We start from the raw sequence: 27,879 nt of genomic DNA, 5'->3' as shown, positions 1-27,879 counted from the left end.
ATGGGCTCTGGGTTAGTTTGGTAACATTATTTTGCTCACCAGTGGCTTCATTTACATATCAGGATACTTACCTACATTTAGAATATCCACAGTATAGCATTATTGTTACCAGAAGTTATTACATATGTTTTACACTGTCATCTCAGTTGTATAGCCTTTAGAGTTGTTAATAGTTCTATATAGGTATTACAGTGTCTGTACCTAGCTTTTGGTTGTATCCTCCACTAATTAGTAGTGGACTTCTTTAGCTTCAGGCATTGACACGCTTCATGCCTTCCAATCACACAGCTGGCAATCACAGACATGTGGGCTATATCGTACTAACAATCTACTTATTAAAGTGTGTATTAGGTTTACTGAAACTAGCGTTGGTTTACAATACCTTTGAACATAACATACTCTATTCCTTGCCCTTTCACACTTGTTACTAAGGGATTATTGCATTACATTTATGACCATTAAAGTATAAGTTTTAATTTTGACATTAATCACTCAGTTGGGAGTTCGCGTGCTATCTGTTGGGTTTCTTTTCTCTCAGAGTATCACATTTATCTTACCCATCAGCACCCCTCCCTTGTAATAATTATATCACATTTAAGCTGAAGCGGGGTACTCTTATTGTATTCTACACAGCCAATATTTGGAGTCAGGAAGGAATTTATTTTCCCGATATGAGATATCATTAGATGTTGGTTTTTTGTTTGCCTTCTTCTGGATTAATATACTGTAAATACAAATATAGGATAACGTATCTGTTGTCTAAATCTAGGATAGGTTGAACTTGATGGATGTATATCTTTTAAACTTCAACTACTATGTAACTAAGTAACATACAATACTGAAAATACTTTCTGATAAATTGTGTTTTGTATACATTGGTTCTTACATCATATTGGTTGAGAAACATGTGGAGTTGTTGCACGCTGATTCTCATATCCGTCTCATTGAATTCATAGGGAATATTCCACCCCAACGGACCAAATTTCCGCCTCTCTTGAACCAACGCATGGAAGAAGCAGAGACCATACAACAATTTCTTGAATTCCGGCTTTTGCACAAAACAAAAGAAACAGCATTAAAAGTTGCCTATGTAACAGTTCTCACATACTATACTATGCTCTTAACAAAGTTTATAGACAGTTGAATATAATGCCTCCATTTAGTTGAAAGGGACTAAAAAATTCCAGATCAAAGGCTTTAGGGGCCTATGTACCAATGAAACGTTGGTTATAAATAACACAAAAGCCCATATTCAATATAGTTCAAATGAGCTGACACTCGGTTTACATTTTAAAATGTGCTTTTCCACATTTCTTTCTATAGGAAGGTCAGAAATATATTTTCATTGTGTTTATTCTGTGGATTGTCAGTAGTACTGTAGGAGATAGGGAGGAGTTACGTCATATAATAAAGTTAAATATTTTTTTCTTATACAGTATACAGATTTTTTTCTTACACAGCTATGTTCATAGCATTTTGCAGGTACTATGGATCCTTGCCCCCATACAGTTTACAGTCTAATGTTAGTGCCTGGGGTCCAGGGAGATATAGTTACTTGCCCAAGTTCAAAGGGGAGCTGACACTGGGACTAAAACAGGTTCACACGCTTCAAAGGCAGTGACGTTACCCCTGAGCTGCTCCTTTAGCCTATAGAATATACTGTAGTGCTAATATTATATGTTTCTGTGTTTTTTCAACTTTGGCAAGTAAACAAAGTAGATTCAACTTAACCTGCTGATGAATCGTATCTTAATATTAAACATACAATTGGAACACACAGGATGACTCCCCTGTCAAATAAAGGAATACAACAATAGAATAATCAGCTATGCGCTAACACCAATGTGGGGACAATAAAAATTAATTTAAATGATTCAATGAGAGCTTGTATTCATAATAAAACCCCACATTCAATCAATACATATCTCATAGTCCAAACAATGAATCTAGTCCAAATAAATTGAGGATGGAGCTCTCTTCTAGTGCATCCAACCCAAAGATCCAAAGTAAACTAGAAAAAAAGATACAAAAAAAGAGAGAGCTCAAGGCTTATAGTGAAGTCTGTTATTTATTGACACATAGAACAAAGGTTAAAAGCACTCACAAATGTTTGTTGGTTTCAGGCACACAATTGTGTTATAAAACTTTACTGTGGGGTTCCTGGACCATCAGTGGTATCCACGGCCCTACGCTGGGTCTTCACGTATCCTCCAGAGTCTCTCACCCTCAGCACGCACAGCCGCGATGCTTCCACGTCACGTGACGTTGTCCTAGCGTGCCGTCCTTACGTCACTGAAGGGCGGATCTTCCAGGGGTTCTGATCAGCTCCCGCACACCACTGCAGATGTCCTGGACCATCCCAGTGTCCCACACAGAATGAAGGCAAGGCAGAGATACAGCCATACGTGTTTCAAGGATACATTTCCTCTTCATCAGGGGCTCTGTATCTCTGCGGCCTCTGAGCTCAGTTTAAATAGGGTACAGTTACTCATATCAACCACCGTACACATAAACATTAAATATAAGTCATGGCACATGAAATAGCGTTTCCAATTGGAACATAAATGCACAGTAGTAACATGGATTTACCAATTTAACAGATAGAGTTATAATTTATAATAATATACTACAATTTGAATATCTACATTGAGGAGTTCAGAGTTTGGAACTAATTGACTATGATGAGATTCATGAATTAGTAATATGACAAATAAATAAATAATTTGAATCATATATCTAAAAACAGGGATAATATATATGCTTAACTAGAGGCTAAAATAAAAACTAAAATATGTTGTAATGAATAATACAGTGTATCAAATCACGAATGATCCCTAGTGATCAGAAAGATCCTCCTAAATGTTGCACTCAAAGTGCTATAGTACAGTGTTTAAGGACAAAGATGGTCCAACAGTTGATTACTGTGTTGGCTGTCAGATAGACGTAGGATCAATTGATATGTTAAAACCAAAAATAATACAATTGTTATTATTTAAAGTGAAATTTTTTTAAAATTGCCCCGTAGTGGAGTGCTCAAGAGAAGGTATATATATATATATATACATACATATACATATATATATATACATATACTTGTATACCCAATATATATACCTTCTCTTGAGCATTCCACTACGGGGCAATTTTAAACATTTTTTTCACTTTAAATAATAACACACACTGAGTCACTTGATTTTTTGATTAAATAAAATTGTATTATTTTTGGTTTTAACATATCAATTGATCCTACGTCTATCCGATATATATATATACACACACTAGGTGGTACTATTTCTTAATCACAGTAATCTGTGTGTCCACCTGATGTATTCCCAAAGTTCCTACTAAGACACCAATATCATAAAAATGGTGTATATATGCCATCTTGGTAAATGAGAATATCCCAATAGAGTGACACTAAAAAAGACTAAAAAAAATCTAAAAGGATTATATTGTGATTTGATAATTAAGATAATTAAACATATTGATATAATAATATATACCTTTATCTTTAATTATCTAAATATTAGTCTAATATTGATAACTAAAATATCATACTAAAATAGTTAAAAAATTAAATGAGAAGAACAATAAATAAATCAATTGGTGGGAACATATATATACAGTTAGGTCCGGAAATAATTGGACACTGACATCATTTTCATAATTTGGGCTCTGTATGTCACCACAGTGGATTTGAAATGAAACAACGAGATGCAATAGAATTGCAGACATTCAGCTTTAATTCAAGGTGTTGAACAAAAATATTGTATGAAACGTTTAGGAATTGCAACCATTGTCATACATAGTCCCGTTATTTCAGGGACTCAAATATAAATCGACAAATTAACATAATCATAAATAAAATGTTAATTTTTAATACTTTGTCGAGAATCCTTTGCAGGCAATGACTGCTTGAAGTCTGGAACGCATGGACATCACCAAACACTGGGTTTCCTTCTTTGTGATGCTTTGCCAGGCCTTTAGTGCAGCTGACTTCAGTTGTTGTTTGTTCGTGGGTCTTTCTGCCTTAAGTTTTGTCTTCAGCAAGTGAAATGCATGCTCGATCGGGTTGAGATCAGGTGATTGATTTGGCCATTGCAGAATATTCCACTTCTTTGCCTTAAAAAACTCTGGGGCGCTTTCGCAGTATGTTTTGGGTCATTGTTCATCTGTAAAGTGAAGCACCGTCCAATCAAATTCGCTGAATTTGGCTGAATCTGAGCAGACAATATATCCTGATACACTTCAGAATTCATCCGGCTGCTTCTGTCTTCTGTCACATCATCAATAAACACTAGTGACCCAGTGCCATTGTAAACCATGCATGCCTATGCCATCATACTGCCTCCACCGTGTTTTACAGATGATGTGGTATGCTTTGGATCATGAGCCGTTCCAAACCTTCTCCATACTTTTTTCTTCCCATCATTCTGGTACAGGTTGATCTTAGTTTCATATGTCCAAAGAATGCTGTTCCAGAACTGGGCTGGCTTTTTTTAGATATTGTTTGGCAAAGTCTAATCTGACCTTTCTATTCTTGAGTCTTATGAATGGTTTGCACCTTGTGGTGAACCCTCTGTATTTGCTCTTGTGTCTTGTGAAGTCTTTTCTTTATGGTAGACTTGGATAATGATATGCCTACCTCCTGGAGAGTGTTCTTCACTTGGCTGGATGCTGTAAAGGGGTTTTTCTTTACCATGGAAAGGATCCTACGATTATCCACCACTGTTGTCTTCCGTGGCCGTCCAGACCTTTTTGTGTTGCAGAGCTCACCAGTGCGTTCTTTTTTTCTCAGAATGTACCAAACTGTTGATTTGGCCACTCCTAATGTTCCTGCTATCTCTCTGATGGATTTTCTTTTTCTTTTGCAGCCAGGGATGCCATGTTTCCCTTGCATTGAGAGCTCCTTTGACCGCATGTTGTGGGTTCACAGCAACAGCTTCCAAATGCGAATTCCACACCTGGAATCACCTCCGGACCTTTTACCTGCTTAATTGATGATGAAATAAGAAAGGAATAGCCCACACCTGTCCATGAAACAGCTTTTGAGTCAATTGTCCAATTACCACTCATGTAGTTTATCTGTTAGAATGCAGTTGCTGTTTTAGGCTACAATATGTTGGACGCACTAGCCTTTGGTCAAAGAATAGAATCCCATTGATTTCAATTGGGTTTTTAAATTGATAATTCCGGTGCAGTTATTGCATTGGTTTTTCAGTAAAAAATCTCTCTCTTGGCTTTGACTTGGACAACAGATAACAAATGCACAATGCATAGGTGGTCATTTATCAAAGTCTATAGGCTGCAAGATCGGGGCAACCCTGGTGCTAAATTACTGCATCATAGAAGAAAATCTCATAGGTTTCAATGGAAAAGTTTTTCTTGATAATTCTGGTGCAATTTTGTTGCCCTAGTTTTGCAACTGGGAGACTTTGATAAATAGCCCCTATACATTAATAGACTGGAGGCTTGACAACAAAAAAGTGCATTGTCTTTAATACACAAAGTTAAGTGCTACAATGCTTAATTGGTTATGCATCAAAGTTTCCTATTTAAAAATCTGCTCCAAAAAACAACAGAATATATCAAATAAAACATTTAATTGCTTCTTATTGGATTTTTTGGCAAATCAAATGTTTTTTTTTGTACCAATACTGCTTCTGTTTTGCACCTAGGAGACTTTAAATGAGCTCCTACTATTTTTTTTTTTGGTATCCACCAGAGTGGGAATTCGAGGAATCCACCTAAGAAAAATGCCACTACTGTATATTCAGCTCTGGGGCCACCCAGTACCAGTAAAGTTACCCGGTTTAAATCTCCCCCAGGGAGAAACAAAAACGGCTGCAAAATCTCAGGCCAATAGGAAACTGCAACATCATTGGTTGAGGCTACCTATTGAATGGCCATTTAAATCCCTTTTTAAAAGAAGTAACTTCATAGTAAGTATTTTGTGACCTAGAGCTGAAAATATGGCAGCTGAGCACTGGAGAATCTCCCTGGTTCCAATACTGGGGGAAAAAATGGAGGCTAGTTAGGGTGGATTGCTCCTTTATTACTCCAATACTTTTAGAGCTCAACAAAGTCTCCAAAAAGACCCCTGAAAAATGATGCACATACATTTATCAAATGCGCCAGATTTATCAAAGAAAAAACATACTTTTGATGTGTTTATCCCTTTCAAAAACCTGGAGCAGAGTTTGTCCAGGTTTTGCAGATGGAAGGCTTTGCTAAATAATTCTTATAATATCTGCAATAAAACAGGTCTATGTTTCAAGGCAAAACTGGTGCAATTCTGGGGCAAAATATTGTACCATTTGTATCAAAGGAAAACACCCTACAGTATTTGTTACATGGAATGAAAGTATTGAGATACTGTACAATGGAAATAGACATACAGTAGTGCAGTTATAAATTCACAACTAACACTTGGTTTCATTGAACTAATTTGCAGAGTAGGCAAAGAAAAACACTTTTAAGGCAAATGCAATCAGAAACACACAAACACCTAATCATGAAGGCAGCGGGTGGTTTGAAAATGGCTAATGACCTTATATCACTTAGTAATTCAAAACAGACACCTGAGTTTCCAACAATCTAGTTTTGCAATCTCTGTGCTTCATATATTAACATAAATAAATAATTTTATGTTTTAATTTAAAACTTCAAGTACCAGAATACACACAGTATGAAATTAATTAATTATAATTAGATTATGCAGACTATTTAGTACTGTGATAAGATTTAAAAATAAAAAGGGTTGAAGATAGTAGAAAATAATAAAATGGGTTTCTGATAAATTACTTCCTTGCAGTTAGTAATCAGAAGTAAAAATAGCTACACTGCAGAATTGCTATTTTAATCAGATCTTTTTTTAAATCTCTGAATAATGTACTTTTCCCATTCGAAGTCTCTAGTTTTTTTTTAGGAACACAGATATTAAGATTAATAAACACTACTAACAAGCTTTTTGCAGCTGGTGAAAAACTCTGGATCAGAGATAGGATCCATCAGGTATGAGCGGATGATATTGGAACGTAAGCCTTTGGGTGCTTCATTAGTCATTTTCACTCCGTTCTGCAGTACAGACACAGGGAAGTTTGGTGATGGATAACTTGTAAGCCAGAGGCGGAAATCTGGATGTGTAGTCTCCTGATTCAGTTCCTGTGAAATGATAAAACATTAAAATATAAACATACAGAGCAATTTGCTTCCAACATGTTATGAATATTTAACACAAAGTATAAGCTGCACAAATCGAGTTTGCCTATTAACTTAAGTTTGCTTTTTTGATGGAAAGTGGAAAAATAAATAATACAAGAAAAAGATAAGCAGCTAATGCGTTCTGGGTCAGGGCAGACAGTCACAAACGAAATTATCTGCTTACCTATTGTGGCAAATTGGGCATAAAATCCACAGTTTAATAAGATCTCTTAATTCATATAGTAATTTTAAATGTCATGTGTGAATGTTGTTGAGTTGTAGCCTTATGAAAAAAAGTAAAAGAATACCAGTTTACAACCCTTTAGATTTATATATTTAGGTCCTCCTTATAGGCGGAATGAGTAATTTAGTGGTAAGAACACTACTTTTAAGCAGGTGAACCAAGTTCAATTCATAGTGTTAGCTCTTCTTGTAACCTTGGGCAAATTGCATTACAAATACTGAAGGAACCTTCCAAGAGATTAAAAACTCCCCACAGCTGAATACAACTACAGCTGTGTATAACCAGGAATATAACAGAATGTTGTAAGTCATGCGGGATCCAAAACCTTGGTACCTACTTCCACTAAATAAATACACCCTTAAGACTAAGTCCCGCTGGCGCTGAGCGAGCTCATGCTTGGACAGCGCTCTAAGCATGAGCGCCGGGTGTCCTATTGTACGCGAGCATGGGGGAGGAGGGAGCGGGGCGACATTGCGGGCCAGCTGAGTGCGCGGTAGGTATAGATTTTCTGTTTATGTAAGCGCCGATCGCGGCTGAGCGTGTGTGCACGTGCAGCGAACACCGTGCGCACCGCGTGAGTGGGGACTTACATATATCTATATATTTAAGTCTCCTCCGCAAGCGCCACCCGCTCAGCCCGATCAGCGCTAGCGGGGACTTAGCCTTAGAAGAATCCGGTTGAGGTGCTATAGTCTATGGGGTTTTCACATTATACTGTCATAGAGCCAACTGGGCACTAGCAAATAGAAACTGAAAATAAAATCAAAAGTAGTTTTTGTGAAATAGTGCCCCAATGGACCATACAACCCGCTCTTGATGCGCCCAGCTGTAGTAGCTTCAGACCCCGGCTCCAATCTGGTGACGTCACCCATAGAGATTTTCTCTCATATGCTTGTATTTTATATTTTCTTGTGAATGCAGGTCCAATAGACCGTGTTTCTCTTCTTTTAACATAAAATGTACACGTTTTACACAGAGTTATGCTATGCAGCTTGCGCTTCTTTTTATTTTTTCTTTCTAGGTATTTTGTGGTTTTCTATACCACTAAGAAGCTGCAGCAGCACTTAGCTGGGACTGGATTTCTAAGTTCACTTTTTGGAACTGATTTGGACTATCAAGAGATATTAATATTACTAATCATGTATTGTTTGTCTATTGGGTTATATTGTTACGCAACCATCACTAAGTTCACACTGACACTATTTTAGTTTATCTATTATTCACTATTATACAACCACTTATTAGTTTCACACATTATTAAGCACACTAATTTATCGCTACTAAATTTTTTTGTTTGTATGTATATATACACACTGTGTAGAGAGATATATATATATATATATATACAGATCTTTTCAAACAAAAAACAATCTGTTACATAAACACCTAAAAAAAAATGTATGTGTATGTATGTGCATATACATACATATATATATATATATATGTACTGTATGTATGTATATGCACATACATACACATACATTTTTTTTAGGTGTTTATGTAACAGATTGTTTTTTGTTTGAAAAGATCTGTAGAAAAAAATCTTGTACTATAAACATTTTTAGCAAGACTCAAAGATAAGAACCGGTGAAATATGGAGTGCTAATTCCAGTCAAGAACAATTTCAATTTACTATATAAATACCTTAACTTTTTTCATTTCTTGGCTTACCCTGAATACACATTAAATATGAAAATCCCAATCACTTTGGATGTGGTTCAGATTTTATCAGAGCTGACTCACACGTAACAAGTTATTTAAAAACCAATCGATGAAAATGTTTTCAAGGACAGAGACGTGTGAAATGAGTCTACATTTACCAAAAATGTCACAGGCATTACCAACCTTGTGCTACAGTACTAATATGTGTATTATTGTACTGTAATTCTGATTCTGCAATCATATTACTGCAAACAAAGCTGCCTTCTCCAAGTAATACTCTATGTTGTGATCATTGGCTTAACAAGAATGGGTTAATTTACTGCATTAACACCATCTGCAGCTGGTACAGAATGCTGCTGCCACATTGTTAACTAACCAGACCTGGTTTTGCCCCATGACACCTGTTATCCATTCTCTGCACTGACTGCCTGTAAGATGGGGAAACTTTGCTTTCTGACATGCAAAGCCCTACAGTACATAACCAGAGCCCATTTATTTGAAAGAGCTCCTGGTTCCCTATACTCCTACACACTCCCATCGATCAGCAGGTGAAGTACTCCTAACAGTTCCCAGAATCTTCCCGAGTTCTTTTGGGGTGCAGGCTTTTAATAATGCTGCACCTACTCTTTAGAGCGCTCTGCTTTGTATGATTCGAGAGGCACCCTCCCTTGAAATCTTTAAAAACAGGATTAAGACATCTCTTTCCATAGGCATCTGATGCGTAAACTCCAACGTTATTCTATCAGACATTCAATACTTACAGTATTATGCCATTCTATATAATGTTCATCCTATATTTTTTATATTTGTATCATGTGTTTATTTATTTATAAAATATTTTACCAGGAAGTAATACATTGAGAGTTACCTCTCGTTTTCAAGTATGTCCTGGGCACAGAGTAAGACAAATAATACATGGTTACAAATACAGTTATATAAATGAACAGGGTATACATTATATACAAGACATTGCGTGCACAGTTAAAGAAAATATATATTATGGGCGTATGAAACAGTTACAGACCAGATTAAAATGTGAAACAGCCTTAGATTTGAAAGAACTTAAACTGGTGGTGGATGTGAGAGTCTCTGGTAGGTTGTTCCAGTTTTGGGGTGCACAGTAAGAGAAGGAGGAACGGCCGGAAACTTTGTTGAGCCTTGGGACCATGAACAGTCTTTTGGAGTCTGATCTCAGGTGATAGGTGCTGCATGTGGTAGGGGTGAGGAGCTTGTTCAGATAGCTGGTAGCTTGCCCATAAAGAATTTAAAGGCAAGACAGGAAAGGTGAACTTTGCGCCTAGACTCTAGTGATGACCAATCTAGTTCTTTGAGCATTTCGCAGTGATGTGTGTTGTAGTTGCATTGGAGAACAAAATGACAAATTGAATTGTAGAGGGTGTCAAGTTTGCTAAGGTGGGTTTGAGGTGCCGTGACATATACTATGTCTCCATAGTCAATAATTGGCATTAGCATCTGCTGTGCGATACGCTTTCTGACCAGGAGACTTAGGGAGGATTTGTTCCTGTAAAGTACCCCTAGTTTGGCATAGGTCTTGGTTGTCAGGGTATCAATGTGCATCCCGAATGTTAAGTGGGAGTCAAGCCATAAGCCCAGGTATTTAAAACTAGTGACAGGGGTTAGGGTGGTGTTAGCGTTGGTTCTAATCTGGAGCTCAGTCGCTGGAAGCTTTACAAATTTAGTCTTGGTCCCAAATACCATTGTTACAGTCTTGTCAGTGTTTAAAAACAGTTTGTTTTGGGAAATCCAGTTTTCGAGTCTCAAAAAGTCAGACTGAAGTATGTGTTGAAGGTCAGAGAGGCTATGGCTGTGTGCAAATAGGATTGTGTCATCTGCATACATGTGTATTGAGGCTTCCTTACAAGCTGTGGGAAGATAATTAATGAACACTGAAAAGAGAAGGGGCCCCAGAACAGAGCCTTGCGGGACACCACATGTGATATCCAGGGGGTTGGAGTTAGAGCCTGAGATGGACACATGTTGGGATCTTCCAGATAGGTAGGACTGAAACCAGTTTAAAGCATGCTTCCCTATTCCAGAGCTCTGGAGTTTGTTAAGCCGGATAGCATGATCAACTGTATCAAAAGCCTTTGCAAAATCTAGGAATACTGCACCAGTGAGTTGTCCCTGTTCCATTCCACACTGGATTTCATTGCAAACTTTTAACAGGGTAGTTACGGTGGAGTGTTTGGGACGAAAGCCAGATTGGAATTGGCTAGGGAAATTTGTCTTGGTAAATACAGTAGTGCATTTATTAAATTTCAGTAATATAAAATGTGCGCCTCTGTGTGTCTACATGCATCTGTATGTGCGAAAGTGGACTTGGCAATATTTTGTTTTGCATCCTTTTTACAAATGTCACAATTGAACAAAATATTTAACCAAACTTTATTGAGCTAAAAGAAAATTGGAAATCAGTCTTAGATAAAGAGAGAGATGAAGAGGGCAGATGCATAGAGTATCGACTTATAAAGCATCTAAAAAACGAATCTAAATGACACTACAACAGGTGGAGGGATAACAGGTAATATTTGCATATTCAATTACATCATTTGCATATTTACGGTACATTAGCCAATTTTCCAGGGTACACACACACACACATACACACACACACCTATACACATCTATCTATCTGTCTATCTGCCTATCTGTCTACCTATCTATCATGTGCCACAATCCAGCTACATGTTTCCTCGCATAAACTGTGACTTCCTCAAGGGGTAAGATTAACATCGGGAGAGCGTCCTTATAGACCCGTACAATTAGAAAATTAACCAATAGAAGGCTACTACATTTAAAGAAAAGATTAAAACAGCTACGGATGGCTTAATTGTTATGGGGCATAAATATATATATATGTATATAAAGCTCCAAAGCCAAAGTGCATGGAACAAAATACATAAAAAAACACAATGAACAAACAAATAATAAAATTAAAAGAGGTTAATATTAATTATAACCAGAGATGGATTTAATAAAAATGAGGATTGGAAACTGGACATAATGTCAATAGGAGGAAATGAGACAAATGGCGCGCATGCTGTAAACTTCCCAAATTCAGAAGATACAGATGAAGCGGTCGTTATTCGAACATATCACTGAGCCGTTTTCGTGTGCGCTGGTGTACTCCCCGCGGCCAATCACGCGGTTGATTTGTTTGAATTTCATGGATCCCGATTTCTTTAGGTACAATTCTTCGCGTTTCCGTGACAGAAATGAATGAATTGTAATGTGTACAGTACAGTACTGTGTCAATTTGCAGGTCTTTAAAAAACAGAACACTAAAATGCCATTGTCTGCACTCGATAAATCACGAGTCAACACGCGGTAATGACGCGCCATGACATGGGTATTCCGAGGTATACATTGTGTGATATGTTCGAATAACGGCCGCTGCATTCGTATGAGAATGATAACTGAATTTCCACTAGGTAAAGACCTTAATCTATGAAATTAGATCTTACCATAATACAAAATAAATAAAATATGATAAGGATAGGCAACATTCATATAGCGATCAGAAAAAATTCCCGCCACCCTGGGGGCGTGTCCTCCAGTTTGCACACCCGTGGCTTAGCGGTTAGTAACTGCTAAAGTAATTTAGGGGTTAACACCCCTCCATCGCTACCCACCCGGGATGCCTAACCACCCTCCCCGGGCAACTACCCCCACTCCGAACCCCCGCTACCCATTGAATGGCACAGTGTTAAACCATGGCCATAGTTTGCCACTATAGCAATGAATGGGCAATAACAATAAAAAACCAAGCACCAAATAAAATACATTACATTTCATTCAAAATAACAAAAATGTCAATAAACCAATTGATTGGCACAGTGGTACACCATGCCCATATAATATATAATATAATATGGGCATGGTTTGCCACTATAGCAATGAATGGGCAACCTAAAAAAATAAATCACTAAATACAATACATAACAATTAAATAAAAACAAGCATTTGCCAAAAAATGCATTGCTTTTCACTGTGCTTATCTATACACAGGGCGTGACAGTCACACCACCCTCACACCGTGTGCGCCTCTTGGCCTCACTGCCCATTTGGTGACTGGCAGGACCGCACAGTGACTCCTACTCCTCCATTTGATCCGTTTGCTTATTGGCAGGACCCCACAGTCACTGCTACTCCACTCTGCAGCCTCCCTCACTGCCTCCCCCTCCCCCCTGCGCCGCCATCCTCCCACTCACACCACCACCCCACTGCATACACGCGCATCCGCATCCTCCCTTGCGCTCTCCCCCTTCCACCCGTGCCGTCCTCCCGCTCACCCCGCACACCGCCGTATCCTCCCTTGCGCTCTCCCCCTTTAACCCGCGCCATCCTCCCGCTCACCCCGCACACCGCCGCATCCTCCCTCGCGCTCTCCCCCTTCCACCCGCGCCGTCCTCCCGCTCACACCGCTGCATCCGCATCCTCCCTCGCGCTCTCCCCCTTTCACCCGCACCATCCTCCCGCTCACCTCACCGTGCCTGACCGCCCCCATCCTCCCTCGCGCTCTCCCCCTTCCAACCGTGCCATCCTCCCGCTCACCTCACCACGCCTGACCGCCCCGGCGCCTGACAGCCCCAGGGCGCCGCTCGGTCGGACCTCTGACATCTCTGGGAGGCATTACAGACGGAGCATGCGCGCAACAACCAGCATCAACACTACCAGGTAAGAATGTGCATACAATTATGACTCACCTCCCCCACCACTGTCTCAGACTCTCACCCCATTACCCTTCAGCTACACAGTCATCCACACACACTCACACACACACACCCCAACAATGCCAAACGGGGGAATTGGAGATATGAAGGGGGGAGGGGACTGGGCCGTGACCGAGGGGGGGAAATCAGAGCTGTGAAAGGGGGGGGGAATGGAGCAGTGAAGGGAGGGGCCTGGAGCTGTGAAAGGGGGGGGGGGGAATTGGACATGTGAATGCAGGGGGGAGAACACAGCTGTGAAGGGGGGGCGGAGCTGTGAAGGGGGGGATGAAGCTGTGAAGGGGGGGGGACAGAGCTGTGAACGGGGGGAGGGAACAGACCTGTGAAGGGGGGATCACAGATGTGAAGGGGGGGGAGCTATGAAGGGGGGGGCAGAGCTGTGAAGGAGGGGCCCTTTATGTGCAGGGGGAGAGAGGGGAATGGGGAGAGAGGGGAATGGGGAGAGAGGGGAATGGGGAGAGAGCAGAGAGAGGGAGAGCCGAGATAGGGGGGAGCCGAGAAAGAGAGGGGGAGCGGAGAGAGAGCGGGGGAGTCGAGATAGGGGGGGAGGGAAAATGTAATCCCGGACAACGTCGGATATATCAGCTATTATTATATATATACAGATATATATTATATATACATATTTAAAATGTTACATTGAATATATTAATTTTCACTGCAATATACAAATCGTAGGTTAACATCACATTAAGGCATACAAATCATTGTTTAAACAAAGTGAAATGAATGCAGTAATGTAGTCAGAAATATTACAACCTGACAATATAAATATACTGTAAATAAATTTTCTTGTTCAAATGCAAGTCTCCTGTCGTTACCTCTGCATGCATCACCTACAGTACCAAATACACTTGTGCTAATAAAAAAAATTGTTGTGTTTACCTCACAAACTTTCTCCAGCATCGGCATCCATGATGTAGCCAAGTGGCAATTTTGAAGGACTACCCAACTACCTTCTTTTATTGCCTTTTCTATCATACGCAAGGCTATTGGTCCTTGTCCTTGCCCAAGAGACAGCGAACTAAGCTTTGCTCCCCCAAAGCCCTGTGGGTTCAAATGAGAACGATGTTGTTATAAAATGTATTCAAATGCAGCGGTGGGTTGGCGGGTGGGAGGGGGATGAAACGATGTATTCTAAGACTACAGGCTGAATTAATTGAGTGAGCAGACCCATTCCCAGATTCCTTTGAGGGCTATGATTTTCATTTCCCCTTTCACCTTCCTCCTCTGGCTTTCTCCGTCTAATAGGGCAGCAAGAACATTTTCAACTTTGCTGCAATATATGAAGTTCTTTCCTCCAATATTTGCAAAACATTCATCTGCTTATGATTTGGGGAGTGTCAGTAAGACGGGTTAGTGAAGAGTGCCAAACAGATTGTAATGAGATGTATCAAACCATGCATCTCTGTGAGTCACTTTTATATTGTATATTTCCTTTACAAAAAATCTGCCAGGCCTGAGGTGACATAAACGACTGCAGTCAACAATATGTGTAAAGTACCATTAGATTAGAGATGGGAGAATTCTAGTTGTATATATATCCCCTAAAACCTCCCTTAAGGAGAGATACCTATGCTGAAAAAGAAGTGCATCTTTGGTAACCTTGGAGATATGCTAATAGCTATGCAAAGTATATTTAAATTAGTTACAACTCACACTTCCTATAAAGATTTCTATAAGAAATATATTAAGTTAGATAGCCTAGTGACTGAAGTGGTGTACTGGTGTCTGACCCAACAGGATTATAACCTACGCAACCTGTATTATTGAGGACAGCAGCTCTACCAGTCCATTTATTTGAATAGGCTGTAATGTATTCCAGAACCTAAGGTGTCTTATGACAGAATACTGCTTTGTAAATATGGCCCACTGTCTTTATCCTTTATAAGATTAGTAGTATTAAGTCACCAGGTCACTTTGTTATATTACTTTCTCTCTGCATCTGCTTTCTTTCCTGTGCTTCACCTTGTATTTACTTGTGTGTGTCCGAAAACCTGTGTTTTATTTAATCTCACCTGGCCTCAGTAACTCATAGCCCTTAGTACATATTACTTTGTGCTTGAAGTCCTTTCAAGGTTACAGTCAACAAAATAGGTATCCCTTGAAGATATGCTAGTAGACAGTTACAGTGGTGCTACCCAGCATCTGGTTTAGCGAACACTGCATGGCTGCTGCCTATACAAGCATTGGTTGTGGGTGTTGAGTTCTGTTGAGTCTGTTGGGATGTGCCTTAAGCTTGCCAACTCAATGTAGTTTTTAAGGCAATCCTTTTAGGAAGTGTCAGATGTGACATTTAAATATACTTTGCATAACCATTAGCATACCTCCCAGGGTACCCCAGGTTTGATCCTTTTTTAGCCTACGGATCTCATCCTAAGTTATTTGGAGTGATGTTTGAGGGGATATATATACACAACTGGAGTCTTCCTCCTTTACTGATAGTAAAAAATTTAAATAAATCTGTTCTGCAGATTTTCACAGGTGAAAGGAACTGGTCAATTCGATGCAGATTTGGATTTTGGCGGAAAATCCGTACCATCTCTACAATTCATGCAAACATGAGGAGAGAATAAAACAATGTATAAAAACAAACTTCTCTTTGCACTTTTTTTTTTAAGTTAATAGACCTCCCTGAAGACATTTTTTGAAGATTTATCTTAGGGTTCTAGCCTCTACCAAGCAATAACAATGATATACTGTACAGATGTAGCCAATGATATTGTAGCTGCTAGAGCACTGTAGTGGGACATACACAATGTACCAGTGGGAGAAGTGGCTATTGTCTTCAATCTGCCGTGCGAGAAGGAGGTGGGGCTACTGCACTATAACACCCACTGGAGCGCACGAGCAGGTTCAATAATGCTGGCTACAGATGCAGCCACCAGTATCTGACCACTTGCCTTGGAGAATCTGGGGCTATCTCACAGTAACTCTGCAACATTTCTGTGAGATTTTTGCAGCTAGACTAATGGCCCATTAGATTAACACAGCGGGGGTCACTGCAATCTCATTCAAACTGAAACAATTTCTTTTAAACTGAATTCGTTATAAAACTAACCATCCTCATAGCCATTACAATACAAAGAAGATTGTGCCACTATCTGAGTCTTTTTAAGTATCCATAATGTTTCTGAACTTGATAAGTGTCCAGTCTAAATTAAGTTTCGCAATCAACCATTTAGCTAGTACCATTTTTTTTAGCATTTCACTAATATCATGTATCTTTTTACAATGGAATTAGATATACAAGTCAAAATGACAATAAGCTTAAGTCATATAATGAACAGGTTAAAAGCAGACTACACTTCTTGTTCTTTGTGAAAATATTTTCATTTTTTCCCCTCTTATTCTGGTAGTGCCCTTCCCATATTATCCTCATAGTGTATTTCATTCAATTGTCGTTTTATTTCCATACATTTAGAATTCTCTTATGTGCCTAAATTAGTCTTATGAATCTTTACAATTGTACTGATATTTATATGGTAATATTGTCAAACTGAGTTTCTTTATTGTAAGAACAAACAAAAATCAAATATAGTTTTTAATATACTTTTTTTAACACCATATTGATGTTATGGGTGCCCAATACTGCCACTTTGAAATTATAATTTATGGTATAGGAAGTTCCAGGTGCAGTATTATAGACATTTCCAGTATGTAATTTCATATAATGTTAAACTCTCCATACAGTATATGAAAGGAAGACACAATGTAGCTAAATTTCCTAGCACCATAAATACTTCTAATACTAGTGATGCATCACTGTAAAAGTGATGGATAATGTATATTAAAATCACACTCTTTCAAACACCCACTCCTGCTGTTACCAAATGGTCCCTGTCACAGACAGTCATAAATGACATCACAGAATATGGCAGTTGGGATGCAGAGAGATGTGGAACGCTGAAAATGGCAATACACAGAGGAAAACCATTACGTCCATTTCTTTGGCATGTTTTAAATGACATATTATATGGAAAACATAAAGTGAAATGTTTTAAAGTAATGTAACACCTTTATAGTTTAATTTCTAATTGCTATCCTTTGCATGAATATATCAAGACATTTTGCATCTGATTAGCTCCTCCTGTGTCAGTGAGCATTTTGGGCAGTGGTTATAGGTGCACCTACGAGAGGAATTACTCAGTATAACGATAAGACTTATCAAAGTTTGTATCCAGAATGACTACCATTTTCATCTGATGCCTCTAATGCCACCACAAGAAATGGCACAGCGAGAAAATTGTTGCACACATTCTATTTATTATGTATTATCTTTATATTTATCTCCTATATTTATTTCAGATAGCTATTAACACGTTAGCACTTCTGAGCATACCTGGTCATCAGCAAACTTTAGCAGGGCTGCCATTGGATCAGCACCAGGAGACAAGACAAAAATTAATGGAGCACAGCAGTGGCTATCACTATATGTCTTGGTAAGGTCGAAGGGAGGGGGTTCGATAAATGGTCGTCCTAAGTTTTCAGTTACAAATTCCTGTACCATTGGAATAACCTAGATATGAAGTATAAATGATATACACTTAGTGAACATAGAATTGTAGCGTACTTACGTTTGCTGGACAGTTAAATATTCATGGCAATCTCAAAGCTTCAGTCACACATGAGATAATAACATTTACAACATAATGAATAAAACTTGGTTTGTGTAGTCAGTGTAGATCTTTTACCGATGCATTCTTTCTGCACCAATCGTAATGTTAGATATGTAAACACAGAAATAGTAGCATACACTTGTATAGTGTCTGGCCAACAATTAAGCAAAGAAGGGTGGGTAGCCGTGTTGGTCCTTTCTTCCATGTAGTAACAAAGGAGGGAGAGGGAGAACTGTAGGTGGTATGATACCTTTTATTGGACTTACAAGTTATCGAACCTCTCATGGTCTTTCATTGGATAAGACAGAAATACAGAAACACAGTATTGTATACAGTGTTTGTAAGAGGGATAGCTGGTGGCAATGCACAAATGCAGCGGCCATTAATTTAACAAATCATGGCTCCGTTTTCGTGTGCGCTGCTGTACTCCACGCATCATGAACGCGGCCAATCGCCCCAGGCACACGTGCTTATCGCAGTTGCTTTGTTTGAATTTCATGGATTGTGTGCCATTAAAAGCTGCAGTTCAGTCTTTTTTTTTAATTTATTTTTTTACTTCAATAGTTTCATGTGTGCAATCTCTAATTACCTAAAGAACTGTATAGCTGCAGGTCAATTCGTTCTCCATGTATTGATTGGCAAAATTTGGTGACATCATTAGTGAAGGGATCTGTTTTTCTTCTGCTTCTTTCTCTCAGTGGAAGCTCATGAATATTCATGAGCACTCCTGCACTGACATGTGCTAGAGGGAGGGCAGGGCTGACAAAGGGGTGTGCCACGGCTTGTGACAGGACATGAAGGGGCAGTGCCTTAGCAAATGCTTGTTAAAATAGAATACAAGAAAATTGGTCTTTCAAAGTTGTTTTTCTAAAAACAGAAAATGCTAAACGTATTTTTTCTTACTACAGAACTGATTTATTAAAAAAAACAGACATGCAGGATATTGACTGAACTGCAGCTTTAAATGAATGAATTGTAATGTGTACAGTACTGTGCTACTGTGTCAATTTCAGGTGTTTAAAAGCCAGAACCCTAAAATACAATTTTTGCACTCGCGTCTTAAGGCGGTACGGTTGGAAGAAATCCCGCACCATGACATGGGTATTCTGAGGTATACACCGCGTGATTTGTTAAAATAATGGCTGCTGCATCTGTATGTAGATGTTGAAAAATGAGTAGTTAAAAGTTCTAGTTGATGCAGTGATCCTGGAGAACTGTAGATTTGTTTTAAGTTGTGATACCTTTCAGGGGACCAACAATAGATTTCTCATATATAAAATTACAGTGTACACAGCTTTTGAAACTTCTACTGTACATGTGAAGCTCTGTGCACTATAATTTCATCTACAGTATAAATAACTCTTGTTGGTCCCCTAACAGATATTAAAATGTACAACTAATCTTCAATAATTAGTAAACAGAAACATTTTCCATTTAACCCACAAATTCAATTGAAACCAATATTAGCCAAAAATTACTAAGGTTACACATTTCCCATCACTAGTTCAAAATAATAAAACTAGCACAATTAACAAAATAAGTAGAACCTGAAATGGAAAATGTTTAATGACAGACTATATATATATTCCTTAACCTTTTCACTGCCGGAGATACGGCAGGAGCAGAGTGCCATTACACCTTTTTTGATCAGGCTGACTGCTCTTCCCAATCATCACCTAAAAGATGAGCATTTGTGCCATGGTATGTAGTACATTAATAGGGCCTTAGGTGTGCCAAGACTCGTGCCATACCAGGTACATCATAAGTGCATTCTAAAGGTTAATAGTGGATCAGCACCAGGAGACAAGACAAAAGGTAATGGAAAAAATAACCATTGTCTTCTAGTGGATCTTCTTTAAAAGAGAAACCTGCTAAAATAATATTTTTAATCAACGGTTCTGGACACTTCCTGAGTGCTGCTCAGAATCGTAATTGTTCTATAATTCTTTCATGATTATTAATGCAGGGGATTCACTAAACTCTGTTAGATCTGTAATTTTCATGCTGTCAAGTCATTGATGTGTTAAGTTTGCATTACGTTGCGTTAATTTACATAACGTGCCATTTCAAACTTAATTAACATATAGTTACTTCCCTGTATTAACTTTACTGGAGTTTAGTAAATAGGGGAAGATATGATAATGCATGATTTGCATCTCATTATCACTAACATCTGTTTTAGTTAATGGCTTAACGTTATGCAATTGTCCTTCGTAAGTACAGCATTAATATTAACGTGACGTTAACTTACGTTATTACTCTGTTACGTGGCATTACCTAATGCCACCTAAGTGGCATTACACCTAAGTTTATTGAATCTGTGCTATAGAGCTTACAATCAAATTCTGGATGCCTAAGATATAGAAAGATAAAAAGAACAGATTTTGAAACAGGTTCGCCTGCTTTAAAGGAAGTGATATGAGCCCTGGCCAACTCTTCTCTACTTTTCCTATCTCTGCCTGCCTAGCAATTTACAAACCTGGCACAAAGCAGTTTTTCTACTGTAACTAGGAAAAATATTTGAAAAACTGTGATTTTGAACATAAAACTTTTCCTTGCCTAACTGAGTTTAATCTTATATTTTCCAATAACACAAAAAAGAAAACAAGTAAAAAATGTTCTCAATTATAGCATTCGGTTATGCTACATTACATTCAATATGCAATGCTGGTTGTTTGTCTGATTTCAAGGCACCATGTCATCAAGACTGTGTATAGTAATATTTTTAAATAGCTACCATACTTACTTTGTCAGGCCTTAGGCATCGAATGAGGAGCATTCTTTGGAACTGACCCACTTTTTCTTGCCACTCTGAAGGAAAAACCTCATGGTGTGGTTCCTGCAAGTAGACACAACATGCTAGATTTATTTAATTTGTCCCTTTACATAACTGTTTGTAAATGTTAAATTCAACATCATGGCAAGCAAAGCTTTGTCTCATGCAAATAATTCCTGATGTGAATATTTATTTCACAGAGGGAAAAGAGTGATGAGCAAATACAAAATGAAACATACAATTATACTATTAAGCTTCAAAGCTTTCCACTGAGAGCTTTAAAGAAGAACTTCAGTCAAAAATATGTTTTGGAACAATATCAATTTTGACTAAAGAGCCATCCACAAAGCTATAGACAGACATTTTACTTTTATAATACCTTTTAAACGTATCATTATTTTATAACACCAATTATCTTCGTATTCATTTGTTTTCATTTGCTGGCATGGCCATCTAACTGGCTTTACACTGTATAATCATACAGATGTAGTGCGATTCATTGTTCCCTCTGGAGAGTTATGGAAGGGCATATATTCTGCACCATCACTGCCACTAATTAATATGTTGTCAGGAAAAAAAATGTAGGACCATATTTACTATGCAGTAATAGGGTGCTTAGTAAATATGGTCCTTAATGCTATGTAAAATAAAAAAAAGATTTGTGATATGCTATTTTAATATTGTCTATATTAGATGTTCAAAAGGTAAAAAAAAAATGTATACAACTTACAGTCGTAACCAGAAATTCGAATGTGAAGATAAAAAGTATTTAGCACAAAACAATTCAATAGGCAGATTAATGGTAATGGAAATAGTTGAAAATGTGCATGTTTTAGAAAAAAATCTCAGAGAATATATATTATAATTACAAATTATATTGTACGAGTCAGCAAATTTGTTTCTTGTGACAAATGAATATGTTTTTTATATTCTTTCGGTCCTATTTATTTATAAAATGCTTTAACAGGAAGTAATACATTGAGAGTTACCACTCGTTTTCAAGTATGTCCTGGGCACAGAGCTATCATATTACATGGTAGCATTAAATGAACAGAGGTTATACATTAAATTGACAGACATTTCATGGACAGTTAGAGATAATATAGGATTATGGGCAAATGTAACAGTTACAGACAAGCTAAAAATTGTCTTAGAAGAGGGAGGAGAGGCCTGCAATGTGTTGTGTTAGAAGATTTTACCGAACCCAGAAACCGAGCAGCTGTAAGAGCAGCGAATGGCAACACACATCTGGCACCCTTTGGCTGCCACCAAAGGCTGTTCGCCTTTCGGACGATGCAGATTTAGACTGGCCTTTGAAACTTCTTTGTCCAGAGTCATAAATACTGCAGAGGTTGGGGCTGACGAAACAAATAGCAGCAAGCAATCCCAGTTAACTCTTAAAACAAGGGGTCTGTGGCAAGGGAACAGCTCAGTGTAATAATCACTGAATGTTTATTCAGGGAGAAATCTGATTGCCATTATTTGGCATCAGGGAGGAAATTATTTCTCCCCTTATGAGACATCATTGGATGCTTCACTGGGGTTTTTTGTTTGCTTTCCTCTGGATCAAAATACTACAAATAGAAATATAGGATAAGTATCTGTCATCTAAATTTAGCATAGGTTGAACTTGATAGACATATGTCTTTTATCAACCTCATCTACTATGTATGTAACTCAACTCTTGATGCGAATAAAAATGCTGCAGATTTAAGGCAGCAATCCCTCACTCATTTATGAAATACATTTTGATATGTTGCCTGGATCCTCTGAGCAGAACCACTGCTTTTTTACTACCAGTAGCTGAACTTTCCTAAAGTGAGGAAAATTTCTAAAGGACATGGTGTCATAGTCATTTAAAATGGGCGCTCAAAGACTGATTGTTGAGGCTTGCACCTATGCTCTGCTCATAGACATCCCTGATAAATATATATTTTTATCTAGGGGGAAATGCAGCTTAAATCTTAAAATGTGAATGAAGGAAGGGGAAACAAACAAATACAATAATGAAAGCAAAACATTCTAACAGTCACAGAAGGTCATTTTAAAACACAACAGCATGTATCATTTTCAAATTAATGTTGAAGTAATTCAATGATAAAATAATCTTACTGTTTGGTCCCTCACACTCAGAGAAAAGTTAAATTACAGTGCATATGACACTGGACTTTAGAAGGAAAATTACCAAGCTCCATAGAGTTACATTCAAGATTTTTAACTTATCAATATTTTAGTTTTTCTAGGTTACTTTCTTTGCTCAACTTTGCTGAGTCTACCGCCTATAACTGATTTTATTCATTTGCTAAAGATTTACAGCTGAACCCCGTTATAATGCGGTTCTCGAGGTCCACATAATGAGACAGCGTTATAACCGGGATCGCGTTAACCGAGATTGCGAAATGGCTGCCACGCGAGGACTTATCCAGCATCTTCAGCTCTTTCCTCTCTCCCTGCTTCATCAGGCTTTGTCCATGTGCGCGGCGCACATCTCCAAGTTTTTTTTTTTAAATAACATTCAATTCTTTATTGCTAACGGACACACACACCTCCCACCTACACTAATAATTTTAGCATATCATGCAGGAATCAAACCCATGACCCTTCATATACTGGTAGCGATTCTATACCTGCTACATCATAGGATTGGTGTGATATCATTGACTCTATTATCAAACTTAACTTCTATTGCACAGTACTGCCTTTCAGTGTGTGTGTGTCCATTAGCAATAAAGCATTGAATGTTATTAAAAAAAAAAAAACACTTGGAGATGTGCACCGCACACGTGGGCAGCCTACTGAAGCAGGGAGAGGAGAGAGCTGAAGATGCCGGGTAAGTCCTCGCACGGCGGCCATTTGGTTAAAACGGGATCGCACTATAATGGGGTTGAGCTGTATGTTCAAACAATACTCTATAGCAGTGGTTCCCAACTCCAGTCCTCAAGTACCCCCAACAGGTCAGATTTTAAGGATATCCCTGCTTCAGCAGGTGGCTCTATCAGTGATTCAGTCATTTTGATTGTCGCCTGTGCGGAAGCAGGGATATCCTTAAAACCTGACCTGTTGGGGGTACCCGAGGACTGGAAATAGGAACTACTGCTCTATAGGAAAGAAAAGGAAAAGGTGTTTTCAGGTGTATAATATATGCCGACAAGAAAAATCAACATGGGTGAACGATATTTTTTCCTTGCACAGAAAGCTATTGCCACAACAATCACAACTGCACTTAAAGCCCCACGAGAACACCTGCTCCCATACAAGAAGGGGAAAAAAACAACCATGCACATATCATTAGTGGCTACATACAACCCTGCCCTAGAGGGAATGCAAAATATAATCAAAGATCTGCAAACTACATTATTCTGACAGTGGATGAAATAATTAAAAGACATCCTCCCTCGCATTCCGGCAACCGCCAAACCTTAGACAGAAGTTGGTCAATAGAAAACTTCATAACTAACTAAAAAAACGCTGAAAATGGCACGTCAATGCAACAACACACGCTGCAAACTTTGTAAATATATATGCCAAGATCCTACAGCCAGTCACAAACATAGAACATTCAATGTTAAAGGATCATTCTGCTGCACATCTAGGAATGTGGTATATTCTGTATGATTCAATGTAGCAAATGTGACCAAGGATGCTACATTGGTGAAACCAGCCCAAAACTTCAAACCAGAATGAGCTTACAGAGACACAGACACACAATAACACACCATGAAGAAGGAAGATATTGCACTCCAGTGAGACACCACTTCTCACATCCAGATCATTCCATAAATGATTTAAAAATTCAAATCCTCAACGGAATGTTTTAAAGCACTCAAGAATGGAAAACATTTGAACGCAAAATGATAATTCTCCTTGATACTAAAACAAGAGGACTTAATACTGATATGGAGTTAACACACTATCATATTTTTTTGTAATGTCTCTCCCTGCCTCTCTGTTAATATTACAATGAACCCCCTCTGCACCCCCACCCCTTTACACACTGCTGGATGTTCCATGTCTCACTGTCTCTTTCATCCATGTATTGCCCTGTCTGTTTATATACCAACCTCTCTGCCATTCCTTTCCTACATCAACTGCCTTACATTGTTAATTTTTGTTTTTTTTAACATCTGTGTTAAACTCATAGAATCTTTGTAAATCAGTATTCCTAACCTGAAGAAGAGAGAAAACTTTTGAAAGCTTGCCTTATAATATCAATTAATAGACCAAATAAAAAAGTTATCACCTTATACTGAAGTACTCATTAACTCTGCACTATCGCAACTGGCCTAATATGGCTATTTCTACTTACTGTAACTCTGAAGCAATTTTTGCAGTTTCATAAAACAAATCCCATTTATTGTAAAATATTAAAATATAGATCATCTGCATTCTGTAAAACATATATCTAGAAATGGGCACGCTTGAATAAATTTATGATTTAATAATATGGTTTTGTACATTACAGAGATTATATGCAGGATAGAAATTGTACAGGCAAAAAAATCATCATCTCCTAAAAATTAATTATATCATTTTGGTGCCTGAGGTTTAGAGATTATGGGGGATATGTATCAAGATGACGCAATTGGCTCTATTACTTTTTGTCCATGGCAGTTTGCACCAGCGGCAAAGGTACATAATGTTAATCTTGTCTCTTACGTTTGCTTCAGATCTCAGTTTAAACCAATTAAAACTAGCAGATTTTATAGATGCAAGGATAAATTAAACCTGCACCAGTTATAGATACAAATGTTCAAACATCTCTGTACAACATTGTGATTACCTACTCCTCCCGTAACTACTCCCATAGCCATTCTTCAAATTGCTCACAGATAGAAGTGCAAATTCTGCACACAAACCTTCGTGATGCATTTATTTATAAAATGTTTTACCAGAAAATAATGCATGTATGGACGCGGAGTTAAAATAATACATTTTTGGAACCATGCTCCTGTTTGTGATGCTTGATATACTGTATATTACGCAAAGTGACTAGCCCGAGGTCACCAGGAGCTGCTACTGAGATAAAGTTGTGCCATGTGCCTTTGGCTGTAATTGTTTGCTGAAAGGGCTGACAATGCTTTTTATTACTATTATAGTTATCATTTATTGATTGGGCATGAACATATTCTACAGTGCAGCTGAATGGGGGCATAAAAGGCTGTGACAGGGTAGTTCCCCTGCATCAAAGTCCGGACCTAAACCCCATTGAAATGTTGTGGCAGGACCTGAAGCAAGCTGTCCATTCAAATAAGCCCTCAAATGTCATTTAGTTGATGCGTTCTGTAAGGAGGAATGGTGCAAAATTCCTCAAAACCGATGTGACAGACTGACCAGCAGTTACAAATAACTGGGGGTGCCAAAAGGTATTGAATCTAAAGGTTCACATACCTTTTCACGCATGGATAGGTAAAGTTTAATCATTTGTGGATAAATAAATGTTGGAAAAGTATCATTTTTTTGTAATTAGTTTGATCAGGTTATACTTATCTATTATTAAGACTTAGATTAAGATCTGATAACATTTTAGGTTTGAAATATGTGAAAATACTAAGGGGTTTGCTGTACAAACGTTTTCTCGCCACTGTACTGTATGTCCAAATCACACATATCACAAATTACCAGGCACCATAGAACATGTATGCATTCTATACATATACATGGGCACAAACACAACATATATGCAACCATAGACATACAGACCTTTTTTGCACACTTTCTATGACATACAATGGGTAGTAAGGTAGTTAGGCTATCTCTATTTACCTCTTGGCTACCTTAGTGACCTCATTGGCCCCTATGGTTTCCAAGAGTTTAATTATTGTTATTTTATTGGGAAGGCAGATGCCAGGTATATACAGGTATTGCACTGCAATATATACCTGGCATCTTCCTTAGCATATGGCTAACATGACCCAGCATTACAGCCAGCTAGTGCCGGGGTGTATTATTTCAACGTTAGCAGGTTAATGCCGTGTTAACCGTATGCAAATGAGAGACCTAACGGATGTTGTTTTTGCATATATTTTGCTTTGTGAATCTCTTTTGAAGTACAGGGAAGCTAACGTTTGTTAACGAAATAGATAATGTGACATTTGTTGCCCTGACGGAGCTTTGTGGATCTCCCATTATATGTACAGTATTAACTGTTGTTACACTTGTGACCAGTTTCTTTATTATCACTATTGTTTCATATGCATATTGTTCTGCAGCTCTCATAAATCCGGTATTAAGTCACTTTCCTTTTTCTACATGAATTCATTTGTACACCTCAAAAGGACTCTTCACATTGCTTCATATATAACTCAAAAAACATTGGGAGGCTTTTTATGCACTCATTTTATTGGTGCTTACTGCTCCTGGAGACTTTGGGAAGAGCTCTTATGTGAGCTCTTCAGCGCCACCTTAAGGCGAGTGTCTACAGTGAGCTGCACACAGAAAACCCTGCTCCACTCCTCTTTGCTAGGGGAACGCATTTTTTTAAATATAACGGGCTCGGGGGGAAATTGCTCTGAAGGCTAGCCTGCCCCTTAACCCACAGGATAGTATTTACCACAGCTGTGATTTGTTTCCATTGCTATTGGGAAGACATTAGTTGATCTTATGGATGTTGGTGAATAAAAGCTG

General features: G+C 38.3%; 1 protein-coding gene across 1 annotated transcript in view; it reads right to left on the bottom strand.

Annotated features, from left to right (window-relative positions):
• DNAH7 (dynein axonemal heavy chain 7) overlaps window positions 1-27,879 on the bottom strand; it is a 330,067-nt gene that overhangs the window by 49,121 nt on the left and 253,067 nt on the right. Inside the window, exons 52-56 of the mRNA XM_075610041.1 lie at window positions 21,226-21,318; window positions 18,203-18,379; window positions 14,746-14,907; window positions 6,964-7,164; window positions 887-1,048 (exon numbers count right to left, since the gene is read on the bottom strand). Of these exons, the coding sequence (XP_075466156.1) occupies window positions 887-1,048; window positions 6,964-7,164; window positions 14,746-14,907; window positions 18,203-18,379; window positions 21,226-21,318 (795 nt within the window). The remainder of the gene's footprint in view (window positions 1-886; window positions 1,049-6,963; window positions 7,165-14,745; window positions 14,908-18,202; window positions 18,380-21,225; window positions 21,319-27,879) is intronic.

Source organism: Ascaphus truei, chromosome 7 (assembly GCF_040206685.1).
Source record: "Ascaphus truei isolate aAscTru1 chromosome 7, aAscTru1.hap1, whole genome shotgun sequence".
NCBI classification, from domain to species: Eukaryota; Metazoa; Chordata; class Amphibia; order Anura; family Ascaphidae; genus Ascaphus; species Ascaphus truei.
Note: the sequence above shows the minus strand (reverse complement) of the source record. Positions and strands in the feature narration are given on the sequence as shown.